Source organism: Acanthopagrus latus, chromosome 16 (assembly GCF_904848185.1).
Source record: "Acanthopagrus latus isolate v.2019 chromosome 16, fAcaLat1.1, whole genome shotgun sequence".
In the NCBI taxonomy this organism is placed as follows: domain Eukaryota; kingdom Metazoa; phylum Chordata; class Actinopteri; order Spariformes; family Sparidae; genus Acanthopagrus; species Acanthopagrus latus.
The window spans coordinates 24840306-24857118 of NC_051054.1; the positions used below are offsets into that span (position 1 = coordinate 24840306).

The window sequence follows — 16813 nt, forward strand, 5'->3', positions numbered from 1 at the left end:
ACCTGGGGAAACACCGACGTCATCAACATGACATGTACCGTCACGCCTCTTTAAGAACCGCAGCACCGGCTTTCTGTGTGAATTACACACGTGAAGGCGGAGATGCTTCGCTCTGTGTGAATCACCATCGGCGGAGAATTGCCGAACCACCGCTCCGGAGATAATGCGGAGAGGCTCTTTAAAAACGACTACACTCTGTAGGCTTCAGCAGTGAGTGACAGCAGCAAGAGGAGAGGGGAGGGGCTGCAGCCTGCATGGGACAACAGGGAGAAATCAAAGGCTTAAACACAACGTTCCTTGTAAAATCAACTATTTGACCGATCTGAACACGTGTAGTGAGCAGGATTCATCCTAATTTGGTCAAGACAACATGGTGTAATCCAAAAGTCTGTGTTTTTTTCATGAGGTAACATGTTACATGTTGCACAAATATTGACATTGTATGATTAATACATTACCAGTACAGCAATGTATGTTGGTCATGGCCTTTAAAGGCACAATAAAGCTTTTTTCTCAGCTTACTTGTCAGTAAAATTTGAATAAATGATTAGGTCAGTATCTTGATAACACCTTTTTTTCTTATTATTTTCCAGGGATCCCGAGTTATGATGTGCCAGGGAATGTCTCAGACAGATGTTACGTACAAATGTCTTGGACTCTTCCAGAATTTAATAATTACATCTGCCAAAGCTTTCCCACGGTTAGCCTAAATGTCATTGGATTTTATCTTGCAAGAGCTAATAAGTCGAAGGTTCTGGCTAAAATTCAGGCAAATACAGTGAATGAGCTGAGAGCAGCAGTTGGCAGAAGCCGGATGTATATTATTCCCCAGACCAGCATCACACTGCCATTGGAGGTGAGTTTTTGTTGTTATTTTGGGCCAACACTCCTTTTGAATATTACCACATGGATAACAGTTACAATTCAGGCAGTTTGTTTTTTTCATCCAGATTTCAGAAGCTGAAAGGACTTGTGCCCTCCCAGAAACATCTACATCAGATGGATGTGAGACTGTTCCACAGTCTCCACCTGCTTTTTCATCATCCACATCACTGATAGGCACACCCATTGCCTCACCGACAGCCATCAGAGCTTCACCCTCACCCACTGCCCCCCCAGCTATTTTGTCAGGTCCCTCCCAATCAGGTGCATCATCAGCCTGCACAGTTCTGCCCTCACCTGCTGTCCCCCAGTGCACACCTACACCAAACAGTCTTCATGCAAGTCCCCAGTCCTCTCCTCTCACTGCCACTTACCTCTCTTCAATGATGGACACTGATCTCAGATCACCAGTGACAGACTTGAACCCGTCACTCGTAAGTTATAAAACAATAATGCATTTTAGTATGTACTTTTGATCACTCAGACTGAAGTGAAGAGGAAAGAAAAATCTTAATGTGGAGTAATCTTAATTAAAAAGTCATCCTTTCAATTTAAAAGCTAAACTCAGTAAAAGACAGCTGGATTTAAATGGTATCTCTTGTCAATCAACAGGAGGCAAGTTTGGATTCTGCACAGTGGCTGAATGCAGGCACCCCAGAGGTAAAGTTAAGCATGACATTAAGTTGTGTGTTTTTGTAATGTAGTATTGAGTATGTTTCGTAAATATTGTTATATTTAAACATAATCATCTCATGCAACATTTGTATTTTTAAGGTCTTCTACAGAAGATCACGTTTGGAACCACTTAACAGGTATTTTTGGGGTTTACAAAGAGCAGGAATTTGTGACACCACTTTTTATACCCATAAACAGTCTCAATACTCAACAATTACATCGACTTTACACTGAATGTCAGAATACATCAGTAGACTAATCCCAGTGCAGTACTAGTTTTATGCAAAAATCTCTCTATAAAAGCAAGGAATCTCTGTCTGTCTGTCTCTGTGTGTGTGTATTCCTCAAATATCTCTGCGGATCAGGATCAGACTGACCTGAGAGTTTCAACATAGCTGCTGCGTGGTTCAAGGGTGTTCAATTTTGCATTTGTTTGGACTGCAATGATACCGTTAATAAATTGTTTCATAAATGCTTTACAAATTCCACGAGAGTTGTCCTCCTGAGCCACCACAGTCACGTGGGCACCAGAGCCAATCACTGCACACGGTAGCCACGTGCGCACCAGAGCCAATCACTGCAGAGCCCACCGCGACCCCCCGCCTTTAGAAACAAGCAGATTTATATCTGCAGCAGCACGAGCTGGACCGGGCTTCCAAAACTGGACTTAGGGTAAATAATGTCCGCCACGCTTTTTTCGCGAACATTGCCAACACGTTTGCTTTGTGTCTGGTGCAGGGAGAAACGGTAAAAACGGGCTTTTGTCACAAAAGTGTCCAAGCAGCAAGTTTGGTTGTCGAGGAACAGGAAGTTGTGGGAGGGATGTAGGCGGATGACATTGAGAGTTGAGAGATTTGTGACATTTAGCGTGTTTGAAGTGTATAGTTAGTGTGTTATGTAGTGTTTGGTGTAGTGGAGTCGTTTTTTTGTTTAATGAGTCAGAACAGTGAGGAGAAGCTGAATGTGGAGCAGGCAGTGCAGCTCTTCATTCAGCATTGCCTGCATTTAAATGTAAACAGTTACATATAACTTTATAAATTTTTCAAATGTATGGACAAATTTAACAAACAACAATTTATATTTGCATTATAAGTTAAAAAAAATGGTTTGTTAAACATATTTGTGGTTTTCACAGTAAAGAAATCTAACTTTTCTACTCGGTTTTTATGTTTTTTTGGTGATTTTAGGTCCATTGTGTTAATACAGTATGTCAAAATACAAAAATAAATATACAGTCACATGTGACGTTGTGCTGAAAATAATGACACCAAGTTAATATTTTTTAAGGTGAAATATGATGGCAAAATCAAAAATAGTCAAAAACAGCCAATTATACCCTGGAATATCGGATTTCACAACAAACCTAAATATCCCTGACGTCCCACCTTCAAACACAGCCTCATTTGACCCTCCATGAAAAAGCTACTTAACTTCCCACTTTTTTGTAGGAATACATTTTTGTTACGGGCACTGCACTAATAGTTTATATTCAAAATAGTTTGACATGTTATATTTAAAACTTAACGTAAAAACAAATAAATCTGTTTTTTTAGGGTTCCTGACAATGACTTTATGATTGATGATTCTGACGATGGAGAGGAGGACGACATGTGTGATGCTTCTTTAGAAAATGACGTTCTTCCATTGGTAGGTTTTCATTTTTGCTTCAGTGAAGAACACTGGGAGAATATTTTTGTCAAGAATTGTTCATGATTATGCATTTCACATACTCTAAATGAAATTTATTGGATATTTAATGATGTTCTTTATACATTTTGTATCCTTTAGGAAGAAGTGGATCTTTGCACAATTATAAGGACTTTTAAAGAGGAACACATTTCTGACGACCAGATATCCATCATTTGCATCAGGAGGAGAAAGCTTCTGGAGAGTGCTGTTAAGGCCATCTCCAGGGCCACGTTTTCCTGGACTCATTTGCCACACATAGAGTTTGTAGGAGAAGATGCAGATGATATGGGGGGACCACAGCGAGAGTTTTTCAGGTCTGAATAACGCAAGTAATTTATGACATGTTGTATAACTGATTTTTTTTCTGGTGAACAGCATAGTAATACAAATTGTCTTTTCTGTTGATTTGTTCTAGACTCTTGATGATGGAACTACAGACCTCTCTTGGCATCTTCGAGGGAAAGGCCAGCCAGGTCTTTCTTTCTTATGACCAAGCAGCATTAGAGCAGCGCAAATACTTCAAAGGTGGCAACCTTATTACATGGTCAATTGCGCATGGAGGTCCATGCATCAGAGCCCTGGATCCCAGCCTCTTCTGTCACATCGCGGTGAGGTTGTCTTGTCTTGGGATCTGTCTTGTGAACTTCCTGTTTTATTTTGAAAGTAACTCTCCTCTCGTTTCAGGTCACTTGCCCTTCCTCCTGTGTCCCTGGTCTGACGTCATCCCTGATTCCTGATTGTTTCCACCTGTGTTCCCCTTCCTCATGTGTATAAAGTCTCTGTCTTCCCCTGTCTGCGTCGCCTAAGTATTTCGTCTTTCATGTCGCGTACTAAAGCCTTGAACCACAGTCAAGAACCTCGTTGTGTTAAGTATATTTCTTGTTTTATTATTCTGCATTTTACCTCTCGAGGAGAGTGAGTTTTCTTTGTAATTTTTTCTGGTCAGGAATTTTGAGTTTGTAGTTTGAATTTTCATAGTCTTTTCTTTATCCTCGTTGTGAGTGATTTTTTGTTGATTTAAATTTTGATAGCACAGAGCAGATACTTTTCATAGCCTGTTGTTCCTCTTTGGAGAGATTTATTTTGTAGTTTTTCTATATCCCTGAATTTTCTAGAATAGAGTAGATTCCTCCTTCGGGAGCGCTTTTTGTTCGTCTATGTTTCTTGTTGTTTGTCCTGTTTGTCTTCTAAGAATTTTCATAGTTGTTTTGTTCTCATTTATCCTGGAGAAGAGTAAAATCAGATTAATAAAATTTGATTGTACTTTCACCCATTCTGCATCTGAGTCCTATTTTCTGCCCAAGTCTGTCAGTATACTTAGGCCAGCGATGGACTCAGCAGAAGCGGGGCGACTCTCAGAACTGTTGCGGATCCAGGAAGCTTGTCTCACTCGCCAGGAGGAGTTCCAGACCGCCATGGCTGTTAACATGGGGCAACTCTCATCACAGATTCAGGAAATGCTGGGACAGCTCTGTCGACAAAGCGCCGCCACTCCGACTCCGCCTCCTCCAGCCACCCCGGAAGTACAAGCGACAACAGGAGGAGTTCCTTGCAAACTAGCGTCTCCCACTAAGTACGCCGGTGAGCCTAGACTATGTCAATCATTTCTGATAGACTGTTCTATCCATTTCGAATTAACGCCACAAGCCTTTTTGACTGACAGAGCTAAGGTGGTGTTTATGATCTCTCACCTATCCGGGAGAGCTCAGCACATTAAAGCAAGGTAAAGACTCGGTTTGTGACTATGCCATTCATTTCCGTACCTTAGCTGCTGAAAGTGGATGGAACGATGCCGCTCTTTATGATACCTTCCTAAAAGGGTTATCGATTGAAATTCAAGATCTGCTCGTTCCTTTGGATTTACCCACCGATCTGGATGCACTCATCGCACTCGCCATTCGCCTGGACAATCGACGCACGCAACTCCGAAGACACCGTGAAGGTAAACGGGGCGACCGGGAATCCCAAACTGCCCCTAAGGAATCAAGATGGCCGGCACCGCACCGAGTGTCTCCGGAAAAGTCTTCTCTACGCTCCGAAGAAGAGCCCATGCAACTGGGACGAGCTCGCTTATCCTCGGAGGAACGGCTGAAAAGACGTCAGGAGGGTAGATGCTACTATTGCGGAGAAATTGGTCATCTCGTCAGCTCATGCCCAGTCAAACGGATCCAGGCGGTGAGTTCTAACCAGGTTGCTAAATCGACTGTTCGTGTACTCACTCCGGTCACAATTAATTCCCATCTTGACATGAATGTTATGATTGATTCCGGAGCGGATGAAAGTTTAATGGACTATAACCTAGCCAAGAAGTTACATATTGACTGCCAGCCCCTAGCCAGACCTATTCGTGCACGATCTTTGAACGGAGCAGATATTTTTGCCATCACGCACAAAAGCAACCCAGTTAAGCTGTCCATTGGTCACCATCATGAGTATATGCAATTTCATTTATTCACCTCCACCTCTCACTCTCTGATTCTGGGTCAGCCTTGGCTTTTTCTGCATAATCCCCACATAGACTGGAAAAGTGGCCAGATCAGAGGGTGGGGGGAGGAATGCACCGAACACTGCATTTCAGAACTGGTTGCAGAAATAAACTTATTCTCCACCAATCCTGTTCCAGAGTCAGAGTATCCGGACCTGACCGCCGTTCCAAGCTGTTACCACCATCTAAAAGAAGTTTTTAACAAAGCAAAAGCATTGTCTCTACCTCCTCACCGCCCATATGACTGCGCCATTGAGCTGATCCCTGGATCCACCATTCCGAAGGGGCGGCTTTATTCCATATCCGGACCTGAGAGGAAGGCCATGAATGAATACATCACTGCATCACTGAAAGCCGGACTCATTCGCCCCTCATCTTCACCGGCGGGAGCCGGCTTCTTTTTCGTGGATAAGAAGGACGACTCGCTTCGTCCATGCATTGACTACAGCCCATTGAACGATATAACTGTTAAAAATCGATACCCACTTCCTCTGATGACATCTGTATTTGACCAGTTGCAGCAAGCCAAAATATTCACCAAATTAGATCTTCGTAACGCCTATCATTTGATCAGAATCCGGGAGGGAGACGAGTGGAAGACAGGATTCAACACCCCGAGCGGACACTAAGAATATTGTGTAATGCCTTTCGGACTGACCAACGCACCGGCTGTTTTCCAAGCCATGATAAATGACGTACTCAGAGACTTCCTTGACTTCCTTGACTTCCTTGACCGCTCGTCTACGTTTACTTGGATGACATCCTGATATACTCACCCGATCTTGTCACGCATCAGAATCATGTAGCCCAAGTCCTAGAAAGGTTGCTTCAACATGATCTGTACGTCAAAGCAGAAAAAAGTGTTTTCCATGCCGAGACTGTCTCATTCCTGGGCTTCATTGTAGCCCCTGGAAGAGTACAGATGGATCCGGCTAAAGTTAGCGCTGTAGCCGAATGGCCTACCCCAGACAGCCGCAAAAAGGTGCAGCAATTCCTTGGTTTTGCTAACTTTTACAGGCGGTTTGTCAGAGGTTTCAGCGCAACAGCTGCTCCTCTCCATGCTCTTACCTCCACCCAGGTTCCGTTTGCTTGGAATCCGGCGGCTGAGAAGGCTTTCCAGGAACTGAAATGCCGCTTCACCACAGCTCCTATCCTCACCTTGCCGGACCCTCAGAGACAATTCGTGGTGGAGGTAGATGCCTCGAATGATGGAGTAGGAGCAGTATTGTCCCAAAGGTCTGAGAAGGATGGTAAGATGCACCCATGCGCGTTCCTGTCCCGACGACTATCTGCAGCAGAGCGGAATTACGATGTGGGCAATCGGGAACTGCTAGCAGTGAAATTAGCGTTGGAGGAATGGAGACATTGGCTAGAGGGTGCCGAGATACCTTTCATTGTCTGGACAGATCATAAAAATCTGGAATTTATTAGGAAGGCCAAAAGATTAAATTCTCGCCAGGCCAGGTGGGCGCTGTTCTTTAACCGCTTCTCTTTTACTTTGTCTTACAGGCCGGGATCCAAAAACATAAAACCCGATGTGCTTTCCAGACTCTTCGATCCCGAGCCGAGGGCCAAGCAAACCGAACCTATCCTGCCACTGAACTGTGTGGTAGGAGCGGTGACTTGGCCTATAGAAAATGAGGTAAAGCACGCTAATGGTGGAGCCCCATCGCCTCGTGGTTGCCCAGACAATCGTCTATTTGTACCCGCAGAACTACGATCACAGGTGATTCATTGGGCTCACACCTCGCTGCTTTCATGCCATTCGGGAGTCAAACGAACCATGTACGTCATCTCTCGGAGATTCTGGTGGCCGGCAATGGAGTCAGAGGTCCGGGAGTACATAGAGGCGTGTTCGGTCTGTGCTCACAACAAATCTTCATCCAAGGCTCGAGCAGGACTCTTGCAACCACTACCCATCCCATCCAGGACATGGTCGGACATTTCACTGGACTTCGTCACTGGGCTCCCGGTATCTCAAGGAAACACCACCGTACTCACAGTGGTGGACCGATTCACTAAAATGGTACATTTCATTGCACTACCGAAACTGCCATCAGCTAAAGAAACGGCGGAGGTCATGATGACCCAAGTTTTTCGAGTCCACGGATTCCCAAAGGACATTGTTTCGGACCGGGGGCCCCAGTTTGTATCCAAATTCTGGAGGGAATTCTGCAAACTGATTGGTGCCACAGCGAGCCTGACATCAGGGTACCATCCAGAGGCAAACGGCCAGACCGAACGATTGAATCAACAATTGGAAACCGGCCTCCGTTGCGTGGTCCACCAGAACCCCTCGACATGGAGCAAACACCTGGTCTGGGTTGAGTATGCCCATAATTCACTACCCACTTCAGCTACTGGTCTCTCTCCATTTCACTGTGCTTTCGGTTATTCACCACCTCTCTTTCCAGACAATGAGAAGGAAGTCGCGGTACCCTCAGCTTATGCCATGATCCAACGATGTCGACGCATCTGGGCAGCTGCCAGACAGGTTCTCATAAGGCAGGGAGATCGGGTGAAGAAGTATGCAAATCGGAGAAGACGCCCAGCTCCTGATTACCAGCCCGGGCAAAAGGTTTGGTTATCAGCTAAGGACCTCAAACTCAACGTGTCATCTAAGAAACTGGCTCCCCGTTTTGTAGGTCCATTCCCAGTCACCAGGAAAATTGGACCTGCAGCAGTTCGTCTACGTCTGCCTCGGTCCCTACATGTGCATCCCACATTCCATGTCAGCCAGGTCAAGCTGGTAAAAGAAAGTAAGCTGGTAACTCTCCTCTCGTTTCAGGTCACTTGCCCTTCCTCCTGTGTCCCTGGTCTGACGTCATCCCTGATTCCTGATTGTTTCCACCTGTGTTCCCCTTCCTCATGTGTATAAAGTCTCTGTCTTCCCCTGTCTGCGTCGCCTAAGTATTTCGTCTTTCATGTCGCGTACTAAAGCCTTGAACCACAGTCAAGAACCTCGTTGTGTTAAGTATATTTCTTGTTTTATTATTCTGCATTTTACCTCTCGAGGAGAGTGAGTTTTCTTTGTAATTTTTTCTGGTCAGGAATTTTGAGTTTGTAGTTTGAATTTTCATAGTCTCTTCTTTATCCTCGTTGTGAGTGATTTTTTGTTGATTTAAATTTTGATAGCACAGAGCAGATACTTTTCATAGCCTGTTGTTCCTCTTTGGAGAGATTTATTTTGTAGTTTTTCTATATCCCTGAATTTTCTAGAATAGAGTAGATTCCTCCTTCGGGAGCGCTTTTTGTTCGTCTATGTTTCTTGTTGTTTGTCCTGTTTGTCTTCTAAGAATTTTCATAGTTGTTTTGTTCTCATTTATCCTGGAGAAGAGTAAAATCAGATTAATAAAATTTGATTGTACTTTCACCCATTCTGCATCTGAGTCCTATTTTCTGCCCAAGTCTGTCATCTTCCAGCTGATGTGTGGCCAGGATCCGCAACTGGAACAGTTCGACTGGCATGTGCTGCCTGACCCAGATGTGCAAAGCAAAGTCAAACAAGTACTTAATAATCATGTTAATATTTATTGGGATTTTGAACAAAAAATGTATTACTTCTGGTCAAAGTTGACAAAAGCATGAAATAGCATTTAATTTATAGTAAACCATAACAGGGAAAGCTACATTGTTCTCATTCAGATCTCTCTCTAAGATCCAGCAGTGCAAGACTGCAGAGGACCTGACTGCACTCCAGCAAGACTTGGGGGACTGGATTGCTGAGTGTGGCATCCCAGGCATATTTAATGCTACAGTGAAAGACATGCCGAAAATCTATGCATATGTAGTGAAGCACTATATCTTTCTCAGGTAAACAGATGAAATAAGCCTTACAGTTGTAACTACTACAAAACACTGTCAATATGAAAACATGACTTTCTATGCTAAGACATTATTAGCTTGAAAATGTAAATATGGAAAATATCAAACGTAATCTGTATCTAGTAATTTACATTTTAGTGTAAAAACATGTGCATTATATTGTATCTTCAAGGAATTTTGACAGGCTAACAAAGTTTGGAATGGTGAAGTGTTTATATATTTGTTTGTATCGGACAGAGATGTATAATTTTATTCCCCAAAGTAGCATCAAATTGATCATAAATAATAATGATAATGTTACAAATTACCAGGAAAAAAAGAGAAGCTTCCAGCTGAGGATTAGTTTGCCAAACTAGAGACAGCTGTAATTGTCTGGGCTTTCTCTTCTCTTTCTTTCCTGCTCATGGCTGCTACAATTGGCAAGCTCTTGTGAATTTATAATTAAGATACTGTCATTGCATAAAGTAAGAATAAATTGTGACATTATCATAATTTTTGATCATCCAATTATTTAGTTTCTCCCCCCCAAAATATTTAATTTACAAAAGACCTCCAAACTTCTGCACAGTAACGGACATGTTTGATCTTTGTTGGTCTATAGAACTGCCAAGATGATACACCAGTTCACAGATGGAATGAATGCATATGGGAAGCTGTGGGATCTGGTCATGGACAACTGGATTGCCTTCCTGCCTTTGTTCACCAACATGCAGGAACCTCTGTCAAAGGCAGCCTTCAAGGCCATCTTCAGTTACAACTACAGCAGAAGAGGATCCAACCACCATGAGGCAGAGGAGGACACCATCTTCAGCTGGGAGATGGTTCTTAATATGATTGAAGGTACATTTCATTCCTTGTTGGAGCTTTAATTATTACAGCTGAAACAAGATTTTGACTAGTCATTCGTTGATTGACAGAAAAATAATCACCCGGTATTCTGATAATCAATTCATCTTTAAGATAATTTTTCATGCAAAAATGACAGATTTCCTGCAATGGAGATCAGCCTTTTCTGTTTTATATCACCTTAAATTGAATATCTTTGGGTTTTGGACAGACAAAACAAGATCTCACCTTGGACATGTCTTTCTATTTTCTGAACTTTAGTAGGCAGATTAATCGATAATGAAAATAACTTTTCGATTACAATACAATTCAATTTTGCACTTGCCAAACAATATGTCATCTTACAAAATTTACAGAACGCAAATACTTCGATGTGTTATTGTGAATGTTGTACTTATTTAGGACAGTTAGTTATCTCATGCCAATGTAGCCAAAGCCATTAGAACAAGGGGAACATAGAAATGTTGATGTCATCTGTTACATTTGCATGCTTCACATCTTGGATAGTTAGAGATTTGATTTTAGAAATGAATGCAAATGTTGACTTAGATGTACTTCTTTGTTGGCAGACAAAGTGACTGAACTGAGATTTGAAGATCTTCTGATTTTTATCACTGGAGCGGATGAAGTCCCTGCCCTCGGCTTTCCCAGGAAGCCCTGCATTGACTTCTATGAACAGGAAGCAGGCCAGCGCCGTTTGCCCTACGCATCTACCTGTGCAATGTGCCTTTACCTACCAAGAGGTATCACAGAGGAGGACAAACTGCACGAGATGCTTTTGCAGGCCACAAGAGACTCATTGGGATTTGGAAAGGTTTAGTTCGCAACATTAGGAATGCAGCAATCATAGATAATGATGGTATGACTGATGTGAAGCATGCAGGTTATTGAGTGGTTATGACACTGTTCGTTCAAGATCTTCAGTGTTTGCATGCAAGTGGGTGAGCTGTAACACATATCTTGCCAAGCCAACTTCCAGATTGTCTTGACCTTACAGGTCATCTACAAAAATGTTGGGAAACTGATTGCCTTTGTTCAGTAGTTGCAGCCCTTGTTGCATCCATAGTCTGAAGGTTTGTGTGGTTGCATTATGCTCCTTGACCAAAGTTTTGAATTTCTCTTGTACACACCATATACCCTTCCTTTAGGTCTGCTGCTCCATCTATCACATTTTGCAGCAGCCGCTGCTGTTCAGAGGTCAGGTTGTTAGGTGGTTGTGACCCCCTCACTCTTCGTTCAAGGTCTTCATCGTTTGCTTGTAACTGGGTGAGCTGTATGCCATGTCTTGCCAAGGCAGCTTCCAGACTTTCCTCACTGTATGGGTCATCTCCAAAGACGTTGTTGAGAGCTGTTGACTCTGCTCACTGTTGGACAGCATTCCGTCCATCCACATTTGTGTTGGTGTACGGTTGTTCGCAGATCTGATTCTGTGGTTGTTCCAAGCACGTCTGAATAAATTGGATCTCTGGTTTATAAAACTACCTGTAGTGCCATTTTGTGAGTGTTGTCTTCTGGGTTCAGTATTTGCTCATCTTCAAATGAATAGAACAATTTGTAGAAGTAGTGCACAACCTGCTGGAAAACATCTCTCCAGAGACGTTCTATACATTGATTGTGTACTGAGCGGCCTGTAATGTGCCTTGCTTGTCCCTGCAGAAGGTTCATTAAAAGAGCAACCAGAGTGTTCTCCCCTCCGTGGTCCGATCTGACTCTGGAGGGTAACCCGTACAGACAGGTGGCCCGGACAAAATAAGTCAGCACTGTCAAAGCTTTGTTGTCTGTGCTGCAGCTGATGTAAGTTATTAGTCTGGTGTTGCCATCAATACCAGCATGTGTCACAAAACCCCACCTGCAAAACATTACAGATAAAATGGAATAATGCATTACTCCATTTCCTTTGCACCAATAGATTCATAACTACTCAAAATATTTGTGAAAAACATTGGCAATAAAAATGTGTAAAGTGAATGTGATGACAGACAACAAAGCTGAACAACACCTGTACACATACACAGTGAACTTGAGTCTGTACTACCAATTTAATATGGCTCCCTAATACTTCTTTACCAGTACAGAAAAAATACAACAGCTGATGCATAATTACCGAATGAGACGCATATGGCCATCTATGTGCCATAAACTATTAGGAAATGGCACATGGTATGTTCTCCTAGCCACAGTCTGGCTCCATCTCTGGGCTGCAGCAACTGGATCAATGCGGTTAAGGGTCTCTCGAACTCTTCTTCTTGGTAGTACAATCCCCTCAGCATGCAGGTACGCCCTCATCATCTGAATGGAGTTGATAATTCAACATAAGATAAAGTACATTTTGTATCTAAAAATTGATAAAAACTATAGGGGAATATGTAGTATGCTTACTTCTGAGCCTGATCTTGGAAACTGGTTGTGGAGTCTCCTGACATGCTCCTCTAGGTTAGCATCACTAATGAGAGTGAATCTTTTTCTTGCTGAAATCTGGAAAGACTTAATTTTTTTATGCAGGTATGAGGAGGAACAGCCCAACATCCTCGCCATGGCTCTGACTGTGAAGCCTTGAGTGAGAAGCAGCTCAAGTTGCCCTCTTGTAATGTCAAGCACAGGTCTCCCTCGTCTCCCTAAAACATGGAATAAAATAAGTAACAAAGTGTCACAGTATAGTTACTGAAGTACTTAAAGTGGAAACAGACAACTTTCCCTGTCTTTCTGTAGCAACTACCAACAACACACAAAAGTGTGAGTTTTTTAAATTAAATTAATTTTGTCTTTATTTTTGTATTATACAATTAATCTTCACACACACGATCTTCTTAAATGAGAAAGAATACACAACATGCAGTTAAGTTTTATTAATGGAAATGAAATCAACATGGCTGATTACATTGGACGTTTTGAAACATGACTACCCAATACCATTTTTTAAATTTCAACTATTAAGTGACAGAATCAGATTAGAGGTATACTTTTTGAAAAATCTCACAAGGTGCTTTTCTATACTTTCATTTTTTCATGGCTTTGCTGATCAATTTCACCTGACTTCGTACCATAGTTTTTTGTTTCTGATTGAATTGGTGCTTTTTAAGCATACCGATGCAAAGTATCACATACGATCACTCCGGAATTCCATTGGATGCGTGTGCATTGTGTGTCCGCTCCAGCACGGCAACGGAGCCGATACGTTTCATTTCTAATCAGTAGTGTGTGCTTTCACCAGCTGCGGCTGCACTGTGTTCTGGCACCATCACAGCTGCGGCCCTCAGGCCTGTTCTAAGAATGATCAATTGCGCACAGAGCCGATCGCTCGGGACAAGAAGTCATGTGCAAAAAACAAAATAAAACATCCGGTTAATTTTCAAAATAACATACACCTTGTTCACGGCGGATCATATTTTACTACACTACACCTTGAAAACATAATAATGAGCGGAGGCAGGCCTGATTTCAACAGGTCAGGTTTTTATGGTTCTCCTTTACCCTACTCCATTAGAGTGCCTCTCAAGATTTATATTTAGCATTTGAATTAACATTTAGATTCATATTTAGTATTTCGATTTAACATTTAAGTGGAAAATTTAATATTTAGATGTAACTATTAATATAAGTTAACAAATATTTGTAAATGTGCTAAAAAGTGACTTTCAAAAATTCACACCACTTTTTCAAACATTGTTTGAAGCTAAATATGACAAATTGTTATTTTCAGCAAGAGCCGTTTTACAAAACAGAACCCCATAATCCATTTCATGCTTACTTTAAATAAAATAAAATTATACAAAAAAAATAAATAAAATAATCACCAAAATGACCCAATTTATCATAGCTACAAACTATGAACAAACTATCGTTAGATTTTCAAATTTCCGAATGACCATGAATGCATCACAGCCAATGAACCAAATCCAAGTTTAAAGTTTTTAACTGCTGTAGACATTTTTTTGTCAAATAAAGAAAGACATTCAAGTCCATTTACACTAAAATCAGATCTAAAAGTATGCATACCAAAACAATGAAACATACCTGAATGCAAACGATGTGCAGCATGGAAACCTGCACGTGCATTTGAAGCAAGGGGTGCTATGATAAATGATCGGAGATCTGTGAGGCTCTGAACTATATCCCGCATAGCCTCGGCGCTAACAGTGTCTTCAACTCTTCTCAAGTTGGCAATGGAGATGTCGATAGCGTGTACTTCTCTTCGACCTGCAGATCCTTGGCGATATGCTCTGTCAATTAAGGTGCATCGTCTCCGAATGCGTCTCAGGACGGCGTCCGCCATCTTGGTCCTTGAACCTCTGTGAAATTCTCCCTGATTTTCAGGTAACTGACGTCACAGCGTAATGAATTCTGGGATACCAGCGCCATTTTGGAAGGCTGTGGAGGAATGAAGCTATTCATTCATTCTTTCCCCGTTACATAGTTTGAACACATTACTGTTATTATTGTTGTTATCAATTGAATTTGGCGATACTGGCGAGCAAATTTGAAGAGCATTGACTTTACCGCGAAAACTCTTGCTGGGGGCATAGAAGCGATACCCGGAAAAGATTGCTTTAGTCGCTTCCGGTGCAGCCTCCAGTCTCAGGACCGGAAAAACATTTTTTTTTAGCATCTCGCCGAGGACTCGGGTGTTTTCGGGTTTTTATTACCGTCGTGACAACAGTAAGTGACTGATTTTATTTATCCAAAAAAAGTTCTGAATGCACGGGTTTTGCATATGTTTGCCATTTTAATACACATCGTTATCAATATGTGTAAATATAAAGCACGCAAATTAAATATTACAAATGTGTGTGGGCTGTTTGTTATTTTGAATTTAGTTACGTCAGCGGTGGCTATAGCGTTAGCTCCTAAAGTATTATGGTAGCATTGGCTTTTTTCTGTGGCTATCGTAAGCTAACTATTTATAACCGTGTGTTCAGAGGTTCGACTTTTTTAGTTAAGAGTTTAGCACAGGTAAACTAAACACTACTGTGACACTAAAATCATCAACTGACCTTTTTCTTACATCATAGGGATTTCCAAGACAGCTGTATGGAAATGACTGTGGCATCTTCATGTTGATGGTAGGAGACATTATTGGTCTTATGTCACTCATGCTTACAAGTGTCAGGTCGGGGAAAGACTATGGAGAGGGAGGTGGACCCAAATGCAGTTAATGGAGGCAAGATAAGGAGAACGAAAGGCGAGCTTTAATAAAGCAAAAGCTGAATGCAAGAACACCAAGGTAGACAAAACAGGACAAAAAGCAAAGTAACAACTGAAACAGCCAGGCAAAGTAGCAACTTAACAGCAAGACAAAGTAGCAAAATAAAACATTTCAACAAAGTGCAAAAGAAAAAAGCAAAGTACAAATCAAACATACCAAACCAGGACAGAAGCATGAACAGGATCATGAACAGGATCAGGAGCATGGGACAAGAGATTTCGAGGACAGAAACCAGAAGACAGAATCCAACAAACAGAATACAATGACCAGACAAGGAGTGAGGGGAACACAGAGACTAAATACACAGACACTAATGACATGACGAGGAACAGGTGAGGAGAGAGGAAGAAGGAAGCCAGGTGTGATAATGAGGGGGAGGAGCACAGAGGAACAGACCAGGAGGGAACAAGACAACATACAGAGGCAGCCAGAGGGGAGAACACAGGAGAACTTAAAGGACACATGAGGGCATGGAAAAATCAGAACATGAGACACAAGACAAGGAAAAACCAAAACACAGAACACAAAACATAGAAAAAAAGGACATGAATCAAAAACCAAAACCAGATACAAGGATTCGCGCTTCACACCGTACTGGATGACCCTTATGATTTCACTGCTGTATATTGACCCGCTCATTCAAATTAAACTGAAAATCCCCTAAAATTTCATCTGACTTATGTACAGTGGTAATTATTTTTTTCCTTCATCAAGTGGACTTGCCAGTTCTGGAAAGCGGTGGTGTGTTATGCTAATGGAGAACTGAAAGAAGGTGAGAGCATAAAAATCTTGACATTTAATTGACTTGGAAGTGTTAACACTTTATCTCTGTTATACCTATAAGACATTTATGTTTTTTCTTTAACTCTTTATTTGAGCCATGGCAAAATGTTTGCTCACTGGACAGACACTTGATGAGGTGAGATGAGGTGTCACCAGTCTTCAGACTGAAGAAGAGGAGGATGGATGACATCACTGAGGTCAGATTCTGGGTGTGCAAATCAGGTACTGTAGGTTTGTTTAGAAGTACCCCCCCACTGGAATGCTCAGAGGGGCTTTTTGATAAGTTCCCACAGTGGCACATGTTGTAATAAGTGAATATACAGCCTGGGGGAGCGTTCAGGCTGGAGAAACTTGGACTCTGAGAACAAAGAAATCATTCAAGTTGGGTGTTATTTTCCTTTGAGAATACTATTACCAAAATGTTT

General features: G+C 42.0%; 2 protein-coding genes across 4 annotated transcripts; one reads left to right on the forward strand and one right to left on the reverse strand.

Moving 5' to 3' along the window:
• Positions 1–8006: 8006 nt before the first annotated feature.
• LOC119034299 (G2/M phase-specific E3 ubiquitin-protein ligase-like) lies at positions 8007–11242 on the forward strand. Of its 2 annotated transcripts, XM_037125145.1 has the most exons (5): positions 8007–8490; positions 9140–9238; positions 9390–9544; positions 10158–10396; positions 10972–11242. In XM_037125145.1, exons 2-5 carry the CDS (start codon positions 9158–9160, stop codon positions 11220–11222), a joined length of 726 nt encoding a protein of 241 aa, XP_036981040.1. In that variant the 5' UTR covers positions 8007–8490; positions 9140–9157; the 3' UTR covers positions 11223–11242. The 2 variants fall into 2 exon arrangements, with proteins under 2 accessions (XP_036981040.1, XP_036981038.1); XM_037125143.1 differs by having other exon boundaries at positions 8007–9238.
• Positions 11243–11837: 595 nt separating this feature from the next.
• LOC119034298 lies at positions 11838–15877 on the reverse strand. Of its 2 annotated transcripts, XM_037125142.1 has the most exons (6): positions 15762–15877; positions 15394–15521; positions 14417–14770; positions 12782–13017; positions 12507–12691; positions 11838–12251 (listed from the first exon to the last, which is right to left on the reverse strand). In XM_037125142.1, the coding sequence occupies exons 3-6, from the start codon at positions 14673–14675 to the stop codon at positions 11873–11875; spliced, it is 1059 nt and encodes a 352-aa protein (XP_036981037.1). In that variant the 5' UTR covers positions 14676–14770; positions 15394–15521; positions 15762–15877; the 3' UTR covers positions 11838–11872. The 2 variants fall into 2 exon arrangements, 1 of the variants encoding a protein (XP_036981037.1); XR_005079529.1 differs by lacking the exon at positions 14417–14770 and having other exon boundaries at positions 12110–12251; positions 15394–15857.
• Positions 15878–16813: the final 936 nt, after the last annotated feature.

Coding starts and splice junctions, on each gene's coding strand:
- LOC119034298 (XM_037125142.1), bottom strand. CDS start 14,675: ATGGCGGACGCCGTCCTGAGACGCATTCGGAGACGATGCACCTTAATT. Junction 13,018..14,416: donor TGCACATCGTTTGCATTCAG/GTATGTTTCATT, acceptor TCCATGTTTTAG/GGAGACGAGGGAGACCTGTG. Junction 12,252..12,506: donor GGCCATATGCGTCTCATTCG/GTAATTATGCAT, acceptor AATGTTTTGCAG/GTGGGGTTTTGTGACACATG.
- LOC119034299 (XM_037125143.1), top strand. CDS start 8,993: ATGTTTCTTGTTGTTTGTCCTGTTTGTCTTCTAAGAATTTTCATAGTT. Junction 9,239..9,389: donor TGCAAAGCAAAGTCAAACAA/GTACTTAATAAT, acceptor TCTCTCTCTAAG/ATCCAGCAGTGCAAGACTGC. Junction 9,545..10,157: donor AAGCACTATATCTTTCTCAG/GTAAACAGATGA, acceptor GTTGGTCTATAG/AACTGCCAAGATGATACACC.